The sequence below is a fragment of the Oryctolagus cuniculus genome, chromosome 10 (assembly GCF_964237555.1).
Source record: "Oryctolagus cuniculus chromosome 10, mOryCun1.1, whole genome shotgun sequence".
Lineage (NCBI taxonomy): Eukaryota > Metazoa > Chordata > Mammalia > Lagomorpha > Leporidae > Oryctolagus > Oryctolagus cuniculus.
The window spans coordinates 92032128-92045100 of NC_091441.1; the positions used below are offsets into that span (position 1 = coordinate 92032128).

The following is a 12973-nucleotide window of genomic DNA, read 5'->3' on the forward strand; positions in this document are numbered from 1 at the left end:
TAAGATAATCAGCACTGGCAATCAAACATTAGTATTTCTTGTTTGACAGAATGTCATACGAAATGGATTCACCGACATCCTAGGTGCTTTTCCTGGTCTCCCATGGGGTGCAGGGCCCAAGCACCTGGGCCATCCTCCACTGCACTCCCTGGCCACAGCAGAGAGCTGGCCTGGAAGAGGGGCAACCGGGACAGAATCCGGCGCCCCGACCGGGACTAGAACCCGGTGTGCCGGCGCCGCTAGGCGGAGGATTAGCCTAGTGAGCCGCGGCGCCAGCCTATACTTTATTTTTTTAAAGATTTATTTATTTGAAAGATTTATTTATTCATTTGAAAGTCAGAGTTACAGAGATAGAAGAGGCAGAGAGAGAGAGAGAGGTCTTCTATCCGCTGGTTCACTACCCAATTGGCCGCAACGGCTAGAGCTGTGCTGATCTGAAGCCAGGAGCCAGAAGCTTCTTCCCAGTCTCCCACGTGGATACAGGGGCCCAAGGACTTGGGCCATCTTCTACTGGCTTTCCCAGGCCATAGCAGAGAGCTGGATCGGAAGTGGAGCAGCCGGGTCTCAAACCAGCTCTCGTATGGGATGCTGGTAGTGCAGGCAGCAGCTTTACCCACTACGCCACACTCCGCTACCCTTACATATACTTTATACCAAACAATTTGTTCCAATATACTGTAAACACGGAGGATCTGTTCATTTCCACATACAAGGAGCCTTCGCAAGTTCACATAGAATGTGTTAGGAAAAACCTATATGTGGATTTAAAAGTATTTTGCACCAAAACAAACCTATCTTTTAATCACACTTTCCATGAACTTTTTGATGTCTTCTTATATAAATAAATACAAATTTATAAACTTTTGCTAAACTTAATGCTCTCTAGGAGTGCAAAACATAAGGTTAACAAGACAGTAAAGATCCCCATTTTTGGCATACTGGTGGGAAGGGGCTGGGATTCATTAAGAGTAGCTTTATTAAGAAACATACACTACTGTCATACTCTGATTTAGTGCACAAACACTGTTTAAAAAACTAATAAAAACAGAGTAGGTGTTGCAGCACAGTGGTGCTATACACAAACTGCTATTGGGATGCCCTCATCCCATATAGGTGTGTGAGTTTGAATCCCAGCAGTTCCACTTCTGATCTAGCTTTAGCTAATGCATTCTGGGTGGCAGCAAATGATGGCTCAAGTGCTTGGACCTCTGCCACTCTCCTGTGGGAGACCTGGATGGAGTACTGGGATCCTGGCTTTGATGTGCCCCAACCCCAGGAATTGTGTGAATTTAGGGAGTGAAAGCAGATAGAGGGCATAGCAGGTAAGGCCTCCGCCTGCAGTGTCGGCATCCCATTTGGGTGCCAGTTGCAGTCCTGGCTGCTCCACTTCCAATCCAGCTCTCTGCTATGGGCTGAGAAAAACAGTAGGAGATGGCCTAAGTCCTTGGGCCCCTGCTCCCGAGTGGGAGACCTGGAAGAAGCTCCTGGCTCCATGCTTTGGATCAGCCCAGCTCCACCAGTTTTGGCCATTTGGGGAGTTAACCAGTGGATGGAGGACCTCTCTCTCTCTGCCTCTGCCTCTCTGTAACTCTGCCTTGCAAATAAGTAAATAAAGCTTTAAAAAAAAATTGAAAAAAAAAAAAAAAAAGCAGATGGAAGGTGTCTCCGTCTACTTCATTCAGCCTTCGAACAGGTGGGAATAAGCATTTAAAAAAATATAAATATGGGTGAACATTTGATTAGGCAATTAAGATACTGTTTGGGATAACTGTATTGCATACTAGAGTACCTGATTTGAGTCCCACACACATTTTCTTTTTGTTTCTTTAATAAATACTTGGGAGGCTGGCGCAGTGACAAAGAGGGTAAAGCCACTGCCTGTGGTGCGGGCAGACCATATGGGCACCAATTCAAGTTCCGGCTGCTCCAATTCCGATTCAACTCTCTGCTATGGCCTGGGAAAGCAGTAGAAGATGGCCCAAGTCCTTGGGACCCTGCACCCATGTGGGTGACCCGGAGGAAGCTCCTGGCTCCTGGCTTTGGATTGGGGCAGCTCTAGCTGTTGCAGCCAACTGGGGAGTGAACCAGCGGATGGAAGACCTCTCTCTTTCTCTCTGCCTCTCTTTCTCTGTGTAACTCTGACTTTCAAATAAACAAATAAATCTTAAAATAAATAAATAAATACTTGGTTGCATTTATTGTTTGCAAGAGCAAAGTTAATTTTTTTTAAGATTTATTTATTTATTTGAAAGAGTTAAGGAGAAAGAGAAGAGAGACAGAGAGATCTTCCATCTTCCGGTTCACTCCCCAAATTGCCGCAATGGCCAGGGCTGGGCCAAACCAAATCAAGAGCCAGGAGCTTCTTCTGGTCTCCCATATGGTTGCAGGGTCAAGGATTTGGGCCATCTTCCACTGCTTTCCTAGGCACATTAGCAGGGAGCTGGGTCAGAAGCAGAGCAGTCTGGACTCAAACTTGCACCAACATGGAATGTAGGCACCACAGATGGTGGCTTAACCTGCTGCACCACGGTGCTGGCCTCCCACCTCCACATTTGATCCAGCTTCCTACTAATGTGCATCCTGGAAGACAACAGGTAATGGCTCAAGTAGTTGTGTTCCTGTCAGTCTTGATGGTGATCTAGACTGGGTTCCAAGCTCCTGGATAAAGCCTGGTCCTGCCCCAGCTGTTGCTGGCATTTGGGGAATGAATCAGGGGATGGAGGATCTCTCTCTGTGTCCTTCTTTCTAGTTCTATCCCTTTCGAGTAGAATGAAAATAAATAAATGAAGAAAACTTTTAATGGGATAGACCAAACTTTTAAGGGGAAACCAATTTTAAATAAATTGAAATATGACAAAGGTTGCTGAGAAGACTGGACTCCATTATATTTGTGCAAATAGATATACTGGATTCATTGGTTTGCCTGTAAGGGACTGGATACTAGAACGATTCAAGTGATTTTTAGAGAATTCTTCAATCTATTTCTCGGTAGTATATATTCTTTATTATGGTTACCTAACCACCCTTACTAACAGAAGGGGTCACTGGTGTGAAAGAAAAACATTTTGTATTTAAAATATATTATCATTGAGTTTATAGGGCAAGTTCAACTACTAAGTACAGATCTTTGCTATTTGTTTAGGTTTTTTTGAAGTAGCAGTAAGAAGCATTTAATAAATTTGGATTCCATGAATCCATCAAAAAGGTATTTAAATATCAAAATTCCATTAAATTTAGATGAAAATTTAAGATAAAGAAAGATTTTGAAGTTAAAAAACAGAGTTCTTGCATACTTGTGCAATTCTTTTTCCTGTCGTTGCAGTTCTGATGATAACAAGACATTTTCCTTTTTTAGAGAATGGCACTCGGTTTCCAATACATTCCATTCCTTTCTCAACTTCTCTAATTCACCTAAAATAGTTCCAAAACATATTTGTTAATAGAGGAGCATAGCTTCCATAATAATTCAAAGGATGACAGGAAGTAGTTCAGAGAATATATTTTCCCCCCTTAAATACATGTATATATGTTACTTTGCAGCTATATCCAAGGAAGTTCCATTACCTTGAACTGGAATAGTATTCTTTTCCACCTTACTTTTATAAGGCAAATAATTTTAATAGTATTTAAGTAAAATATGAAATTATAAAAATTTTTTAACATATTACAGAACTTGCAGACCTTAAGAACATGATTATAGCCCTAGCATAGACACACTGCTTTCATGCAATTGACTGCTACCAAAGACAGAAAAAGGCTGAATGGTTATTTTGTGTAAGTGATAAAGATCCCATTGTCCAGAGTTAGGACCCTTACATAAAATGCGTTCATTCACCTTGCAGCCTTGTGGCTTCCTCTTTCTGCTGGTCCTCACACTGCTGACACCGAAGCTGGAAACTGCTCTGCAGACTTGTGACTTCTTTCTCATATTCAGATGCTGCTTTCCGCCACCGCTCAAGCTCAGCTCTCACCTTCTTAAGCTCTTCTTGCAAAGAAGCAATGTCAGTGTCCCGCTCAGAGGCAGCCTTTTCTGCTGCTTGATGAAGGAGCAAAATTTCATCTCGGGCACTAAGCAATTCATCTCTAGTGCTTGTGATTTCATTGTCCTTCTCCTCCCGGAGATTCTCAATGTCCATGTGTAACCTCTGCAGTTGGGCTACAAAAGTGTATTTATTCATCATTTTCTTAGTCCACAGGAATTAGGAATAAAATAGCTCACACTGTATCAACTACACAGCCCAGCTGTCAGAGCTGTTGCACTTGAGTTAACTATACAAGCAATCCATGTTTGATGTAGAAAATGTCAAGATACAGATTCCAGAGAGAAAAATTAAAGTAACATTTATCTCACCTTTCCCACAGAGAAAACTGTTACTGTAAAATTTTTATTCTTCTAGATTATTGCCTATGCCTTCATACATAAATAAATACATTAAGGGGGCTGGCACAGTGGCATAGTGGGTAAAGCCGCAACCGGCAGTGCTGGCATCCCATATGGGTGCTGGTTCGAGTCCTGGCTGCTCCACTTCTGATCCAGCTCTCTGCTATGGCCTGGGAAAGCAGTAGAAAATGGCCCAACTCCTTGGGCCCCTACTCCCACATGGGAGACCAGCAAGAAGCTCCTGGCTCCTGGCTTTGGATCAGCCCAGTTCCTTCCATTGTAGCCATCTGCAGAGTGAACCAGAGGATGGAAGACCTCTCTGTCTGCCTCTGCCTTTCTGTAACTCTGCCTTTCAAATAAATAAATACATCTAAAAAATTAATAAAAAACATTAAACAGGGAGGAATTATCATACACACACACACACTGTTCTTTATCTTCCTGTTAATGAAAACCTTTTTATAAAAGGATTTCTAAGATTTATTTATTTACTTGATAATCAGTTATGCAAAGAGAAGGAGAGGTGGAGAGAGATCCTCTCTCTGTCTGTTGGTTTCTTTCCCGTACGGCTGCAACAACCAGGCCCGGGCCAAGCCAAACCAGGAGCTTCATCTGGGGCTCCCACATGGGTGGTAGTAGCCCAGATATTTGAGTCATCCTCTGCTGCTTTTCCCAGACCCCTAACAGGAAGCTGGATTAGAAGTAGAACTGGGGCCAGCGCCGCGGCTCACTAGGCTAATCCTCCGCCTAGCGGCGCTGGCACACCGGGTTCTAGTCCCGGTCGGGGCGCCGGATTCTGTCCCGGTTGCCCCTCTTCCAGGCCAGCCCTCTGCTGTGGCCAGGGAGTGCAGTGGAGGATGGCCCAGGTGCTTGGGCCCTGCACCCCATGGGAGACCAGGAAAAGCACCTAGCTCCTGGCTCCTGCCATTGGATCAGCGCGGTGCGCCGGCCGCAGCGCGCCGGCCGCGGCGGCCATTGGAGGGTGAACCAACGGCAAAAGGAAGACTTTTCTCTCTGTCTCTCTCTCACTATCCACTCTGCCTGTCAAAAAAAAAAAAAAAAAAAAAAAAGTAGAACTGGTACCTATATGAGATGCTGGCACTGCAGGCAGCAGCTTTACCCACTACAACATAATGCTGGCTGCGGATGAAAATCTTTCAACAAAATCATTTACACTGTAATTTATTTGGCCAGCCCTTCATTTTAGGCTCTTAAGTTCTTAATTACCATAAACAGTGCTGTTCATAATGAATCCTGATTATTCTCTTGGGATGAATTGACAGAGAACTATTTGGTCAAATAATAAGATTTAAACATTGATGTTCCTGGTTCAGTTTTTTTGTTCAAATGTCAATTTCTTAAAGGACCTTCTCTCAAAATTTATCTAACAAAAAAAGGCTTCTTGCCATTTTTGGCCCTTCATTCTGCTTTGAAGTCTTTAATGGACATGAATTATGTATGTATTTGCTTGCTGTTTATCTTTTCCACCAGACTGTACATGTCATGTTTGTCAAGTTCATTGCTCTTTTCCCAATACATAGCAGAATAAATGACCAAGAATTACTGGTTGGGGACAGTGTTGTAGCCTAGCTGGAGCTGAGCCAATCCAAAGCCAGGAGCCATGAGCTTCTTCTGGGTTTCCCACATGGGTGCAGGGGTCCAAGGACTTGGGCCATCTTGTACTGCTTTCCTAGGCCATAGCAGAGAGCTGGATTGGAAGAGGAGTAGCCAGGAATTGAATTGGCGCCTACATGGGATGACAGCACTGCAGGCCAGGGCTTTGACCCTCTGCAAAACAGTACTGGCCCCCAAAGTACATATTTTATTTACATGTATTGAAATGTCACACTGCAGTCAATACATATGTACAATTGCTGTTAATAAAAAAGTAAAAAAAAAAAATTATTGGTTGAATTAACGACCTGATAAAATTAATGATAACTGCCTAACTGAAGTTACACATTTTAAAAAGGTCTGGTCTTGGAGGCTGACACTGTGGTGTAGCAGGTTAAGCCGCCACATGTACTGCCAGCATCCCATACGAGAGCTGGTTTGAGACCCGGCTGCTCCACTTCCGATCCAGCTCTCTGCTATGGCATGGGAAAGCAGTGGAAGATGGCCCAAGTCCTTGGGCCCCCGCACCCAAGTGGGAGACCCAGAAGAAGCTACTGGCTCCTGGCTTCGGATAGGTGCAGCTCTGGCCGTTGCGGCCAATTGGGGAGTGAACCAGTGGATGGAAGACCTCTTTCTCTCTCTCTCTGCCTCTCCTTCTCTCTGTGTAACTCTGACTTTCAAATGAATAAATAAATCTTTATAAAAAAAAAATCCGGTCTTGGGCTCTAATGACCTGAGCTGGAAAGAATCTATAAAATTCTGCTCTATAAAATCTATAAAATTTCAAAAGGAAATTATACAAAGAAAATGTTCCAAAGAAAATGATTAGAATAATGGAGAGGATTTAGGGCCTGGAGAGGGGGAGTTTGTCACAGAGACAAGCATTTAAGAAAATATTAGGGGCTGGTGCTGTGGTGTAGCAGGTAAAGCCACTGCCTGTAGTGCCGGCATCCCATATGGGCACTGGTTTGAGTCCTGGCTGCTCCATTTCTGATCCAGCTGTTATAGTCTGGGAAAACAGTAGAAGATGGTCTGAGTCCTTGGGCCCCTACATCCACCTGGGAGACCCGGAGGAAGCTCCTGGATCCTGGCTTCAGATCAGCCTAGCTCTGACCGTTGTCGGCATCTAGGGAGTGAACCAGCGGATGGAAGACCTCTCTCTCTCTCTCTCTACCCCTCTCTGTAACTCTGTCTTTCAAATAAATAAAATAAATCTTTTAAAAAAATTAGACCTTTTAAATTTATAGGAAGGACTGAGACTGACAGGTTCAAAGTTTGAAAAGGCAAAACTGGCCAGAGGTAAGATGATCACAGGCTTGTGATTAAGTCCTGAAATACACATTGCTATCACTAGGGGGCACTCAATGACGCCTGGGCAAGACAGCTTTAAAACAAAAGGCAACATTGTGAACCTTTAGGGAAAATCGTCCATTCACAGTACAGATCGGAAATATGGATGCAAATCAGATTTTCTAAACTAGAGGATAATAACATTAAAATATAGTAAGAGTTTTCAATATAAAACACATATAACCTATCCCAGAAATTCTAATTTGACCATAATATAATATTTAAAAGCTTTTATGATGCAAACATCCCACCCAAAACATAAGAAAAAAGGAGCCCAGTGATTCATTTTTCTCTTAGATATTTCTGGACAAATATCACAGGTCTCATATTGTATTCCCTGTTTCATTAGAACTATTATTACTTGTCTATATAAACGTCTTCCCACCTACCTTCCAAGTTAAAATTTTAAAATACCATTAGTTCCTTCTTTCACAATAAAGGCAATTTAATTTTGATTTCAAGTTCTAAAATGGCACAGGAAAGAAAGACTTATCCTGAGGAATCTCACAATGACAGCCTCACAGTTCTAGGAGCTTTGGTTTGAAGTAAACACCTGTCTGGCAGAGCTTTTTCTGGTCATTTCTGTAATGACCCTGACAACAAGCAGGACAAAGAGATAGCAGAGTGCTGGGGACAAAGAGCAGACACTACCAATGAAGGCAGTGAAGAGATTACTATTCATTTCAGGTGGAGTATATTTTTAGTGCAAGTGTTTTGAGAATTAGATATAATAACAACACCGAAAGAGCTCATGCACAAAGTAGATTTCTTATCCAAAGACCCTCTCTGTAGCAACTCACAACATAACCCAGAAAGTAACCATCTTACCAAATCCCAGTCATCATCTCTGCTCTCTCCACTTCAAGCGTCTAATACTAGAGTACTAAGAAGTATTCCCTTGTATCTTCTTAAAAATATAAAAATAAAAGCTACACAAAGAGTCTGGTTATAATGTCAGGTTCCAGAGAACCAAAGCCATGAAAAATGGGGACCCCTCAGCCTGCTGACTTTCTATTTCTTTTGAGTCACTAAAAGCAAACAAAGAATAAGGATCTTAAACAGCCTTAGGGTGTTCCATACCTTGAAGAACCTGTATTTGTTTACTGGATTCCTCAACTTGATTTCGATAGGCTTTTCTTTCTTCTTCCAAAAGAGCTAAAAATAAAAACACATTATATCTAATCTTATGAGATAATGAAAGTATTCAGAATTGATCAGCTGGAAGTTTTTAAAAAATTTCTCCTACAGATTATTGAAAGAAACAAGTTACTCAGTAAGTATTATCAGTATTAGCAGTTAGATAGTTTAGAGTTTTTAGGAGCACAAAACAGTAGTAAGTAAAAAATCTTTATATGTAATTTCTATATTTCTTTAAAAGTAAAAAAAAAATCAATTGAATAGAAGGTTTTCTAGACATTGTACCACCAAGATAATATATGCTATTCCTCATATGAGAATTAATGATAATTGTTAATCAGTATTTTGAGCTTAAATTTTAAAAAACAGTTAAATTTCTCATGTCTACTGACAATCACTAACTACTACTAGTGTCTTTTCATTGTAACTAAATATTTTAGTCTGGACCCTTCAAAAGTTTCAAGTTAAGTCACCACCAGTTCAAGTGTCTTCAAGAAGTAGGAAAGGAAGGAAGTAGTAACAGGAAGCCCCTGTTCCTTTCCAGAAGGTCAATCTTCCTCTGGTTAGGAAGGTCATCTTAGAAAACATCAGGACTCCATGGGCCATTCAATGCTCCTCATTTTAGAACTTTAGATACTGACTGACTGCCACCAGGTAATTACTGCAAATGATATGGAAATATAAGTTCCAGGGAGCAGCACAGACTCTACCGGCTTATGATACTAAAGGTAAGGGAGCTATTAGAAAGTAGCTGGTGGCAGGCGCCACGGCTCAATAGGCTAATCCTCCACCTAGTGGCGCCGGCACACCAGGTTCTAGTCCTGGTCGGGGCGCCGGATTCTGTCCAAGTTGCCCCTCTCCCAGGCCAGCTCTCTGCTGTGGCCAGGGAGTGCAGTGGAGGATGGCCCAAGTGCTTGGGCCCTGCACCCCATGGGAGATCAGGAGAAGCACCTGGCTCCTGCCTTTGGATCAGCGCGGTGCGCTGGCTGCAGCACACCAGCCGTGGCGGCCATTGGAGGGTGAACCAACGGCAAAAGGAAGACCTTTCTCTCTGTCTCTCTCTCTCACTGTCCACTCTGCCTGTCAAAAAAAAAAAAAAAAAAAAAAAAAAAAAAGTAGCTGGGATGTTAGCAGATTCTGCCCTTAACTTTGCCTGCTTCCTCTCATTTACTGATGAATACATTTACAAACATTTACATTTGTAAAGTAGTTACCATAGGTTTAACTAGAAATTTATGTTTTTTCCTTTTGTTGTACGTAATATATAATTAACTATTTAGACCTTTCACTGGTAGAGATCTTACTTGATCTTCACATCAACAATGTGAAGGAGACAGAGCAACTGTAACTCTCCTTGTTCTAGTGATCTGAAACCTAACTTTTACAGAAGTTATGGAATATCCTAAGATCTCAAGGTCTGGAACAAGATGTGCTGCCTTTGGAATCCATGTTTGGGGCCATCCAGTTCTACCATGTTGCTTCCACATATCCCCTAAAGAATCAAAGCAATCTTGATCTCACCTTGAAGTTCAAAGCATTTTTGTTTACTTGCTCTAGCTAGCTCCTGGGCTTCGATCAATTCCTTGCGAAGATGCTGAATTTCTTGTTTTGCCTCAGTTTCTGACTGTGCACCCTGCAAGTCATCTGACAAAAACATGTTTATTTCAAAAGCAAGACTTAGTGTCACACTATAATCTTTACAATCAAAGACTGGCAATCTTTTTGTGTTTCCACATGCATAAACAACACAGCACAACTGAGTTAAATAAAATTTAGAAGCAAATTATAGTAATAAGTATTTTAGTCATTTTATCCTGCAGAAACAACACAGTTAAACATATATATTAGTAACCTATGGTAATGATATTATGATATATATTTACATATTAAATTATATATTCCATGATTGCAGAGCTTAGTAAAACTTGTTAGCCACTGAAATGGGCATAATACAATTGTTAGAAATTTTTAAACTTCTCGAGAACAAGTCAGAAAAACTTCACTTGAAACTGGAAATGAAAAAACAAAAACTCTTCTCAAAAAAAATTTTTTCAGCACAATTATCCCAGTTGTGGAACATAAAATAAAAACTAGGCTCTACTGTGCCCACTTTCATCACCATTCCCAACACCACACATACAGATACCAAATAAACAGTTCCTGAATTATGAAATGCTGTAACCTAAGTGGTTTCACTGCAACAAATTAAACCCAGTATTACATCTCCATATGGACCTTCCTCTAACCTCCTTCCGCATACTTTGCTCATCTTCCATTGAAATAAAATTCACCAAATGAAGTAAACATATCAGGTAAGTCATATTCTTCTATTGCATTCTATCTGAGTATTACTTTGATTTAAAAGTATCTTAGCCACAGCAACTTCAATCCATCAAATTAGAGCTAACAATAAATTATCATAATATAATTACATAGGTCTTGGGTACTACATACATATATTTTCATGATATTCTGTTTTCTCTGTGAAAAATGTTGATTCTGGGTTCATCTACTCTGGTCAATGTACCAATTCCTTTAAGACATCTTTTGGTCAGGGTAGGGACGCACAGAAATAGAGATGTTCTAGTTGCAGAGACAGTGTCACATTAGCTACAGAATTTCTCTCACAGGTTTTTCAGCCAATATCCTTTGGAGTTTGCAAGGGATCTGGCCCCCATCTCTGGATTTGTAATTATGTAGGACACTGTCCTTATTTGTAGGAGTTTTTAGGAGAGAAGTATCATGATGTCTACATGTTATTTTCAAGAAGTTTAACAAAAAATTATCTAACTGAATTCCTTGAGTAGAATTTTCTTAGCTCTGTGTTAGAATTGTTCAACCTTAGCCCTACTGACTTTTTGGGCTGAATAATTCTTTGTTGTGGAGGCTGCTCTGTATAGGATATTTACTAGCTTCCCTACTAGACAGATGTCAGTAGCACTCCCTGAGTCACAACCAAAAAAGTCTCCAGATGTTGCCAAATGTTACCTGAGGGGCAAGACACTCCATGTTGAGGACTACTGCTTTATGGTAATTTTGTAACTAAGAAAAAAATATCTACAGATCAGCTTGTTTTCTACAAAAGCACTGATAAAATTCTGACTACTTTCTGTATATTCTAAAAGTGATCAAGTAAATAAATATATTATAAATGGAGCCATTTCTCTCTGTTGGAGAACAGAGTTATAGATATGGAAACAGCAAACACAGAATTAATTCTGGCATTGTGGTACACTGGGTTAAGCTACAGCTTGTTACAGCAGCATCCTGTATCAGAGTGTTGATATGAGATCTTGTTGCTCAATTTCTGATCCATATTCTTGCTAGTGAGCCTAAAACACAGCAGATGATGGGCCCCTGCCACCCACATAGGAAATCCAGATGGAGTTTCTGGCTCCTAACTTCAGCCTGGCCCAGCTCTGTCTGTCACAGCCATTTGAGAAGTGAACCAGCAGATCCACAATCTCTCTGTTTCTGCCTTTGAAATAAATAAATCAACAAATCTTAAAAAAAGAATTAATTCTGGATCATAGCGTATGGATCAGAGTGTGAACTCTAATACATTTTAATACACACATATCTATTTCTCATGTCTGTCCACTAAGTAGGCCTAGAAGCAATTATACCCCAGTAGCAACGAGGACACCAAATACTTAGATCTTGGTTTATAAATCCAATTTTCAACTAAAAGGAACTAGGTTTTTTTGGGGAAATGGCTGGCTTCAGGGTTAAGGACAACAAAGTATAAAATGAACCTAGAACAGCTTTTGGGAAGCAATAAGGAAGGTCAAATGTCATGTGAAAAAGACACAAGGTGCTCCCCCTGGCCAAACGTGAGACAACTGGAGCATAAAAATAAATAATGACAGTGATAGACTATAACACATTTAATAGACTATGAATCCACAAATTCATAGATATAGATAAATAAATAAAAGAGAAGATTTTAAAAAAAGCAGACCCTTACTTATTATAGAAAGCCAGCTAAAAACTCTAGAAGGAACTATAGAATTATGAAATTATTATTTGGCAACAATTGTAGTAATAAATCATTAGGAAAGAATCATCAGAAGATGCTAAAACTAAGTGGTTAAAAGTGTAAGAAGTAATTTGATATTTTCATAGTCTTAGAATAGTTCCCCACAAGACCTTTATTAACTACAGAAAGGAAAACAGTAACTTCACAATGGAGAAATCTGGTAGATAACATCTTAGTCAGATGGTCAAATGAACATCACCTGCAATAATAGAGTAATTTAACATTAGGTGCCTCCTGATATAATACCAAATATTATTTGATACATTGCTGCTAACATGCAGTTTGAATCTAATCATGAGGAAATGTTAGACACATTCAAACTGAGGAATGTTTTACAAAATAACTGTCTTGCACTTTTCAAAAATGTCAATTTCAAACAGAAGACTGAAGAATTATTTCAAACTAAAGGAGACAAAAGAAAAGGACATGATAACTGAATGCAATGCATGATT

General features: G+C 40.5%; 1 protein-coding gene across 50 annotated transcripts in view; it reads right to left on the reverse strand.

Moving 5' to 3' along the window:
- SLMAP (sarcolemma associated protein) overlaps nucleotides 1-12973 on the reverse strand; it is a 168015-nt gene that overhangs the window by 12225 nt on the left and 142817 nt on the right. For 29 of the 50 annotated variants that reach the window (NM_001082348.2, XM_051851060.2, XM_051851061.2 and 26 more), the window contains 4 exons: nucleotides 10004-10126; nucleotides 8426-8500; nucleotides 3836-4156; nucleotides 3294-3411 (listed from right to left, as the gene is read on the reverse strand). In NM_001082348.2, coding sequence (NP_001075817.2) covers nucleotides 3294-3411; nucleotides 3836-4156; nucleotides 8426-8500; nucleotides 10004-10126 — 637 coding nt within the window. The remainder of the gene's footprint in view (nucleotides 1-3293; nucleotides 3412-3835; nucleotides 4157-8425; nucleotides 8501-10003; nucleotides 10127-12973) is intronic. The other 21 variants (XM_051851069.2, XM_051851070.2, XM_051851066.2 and 18 more) reach the window with 1 other exon arrangement.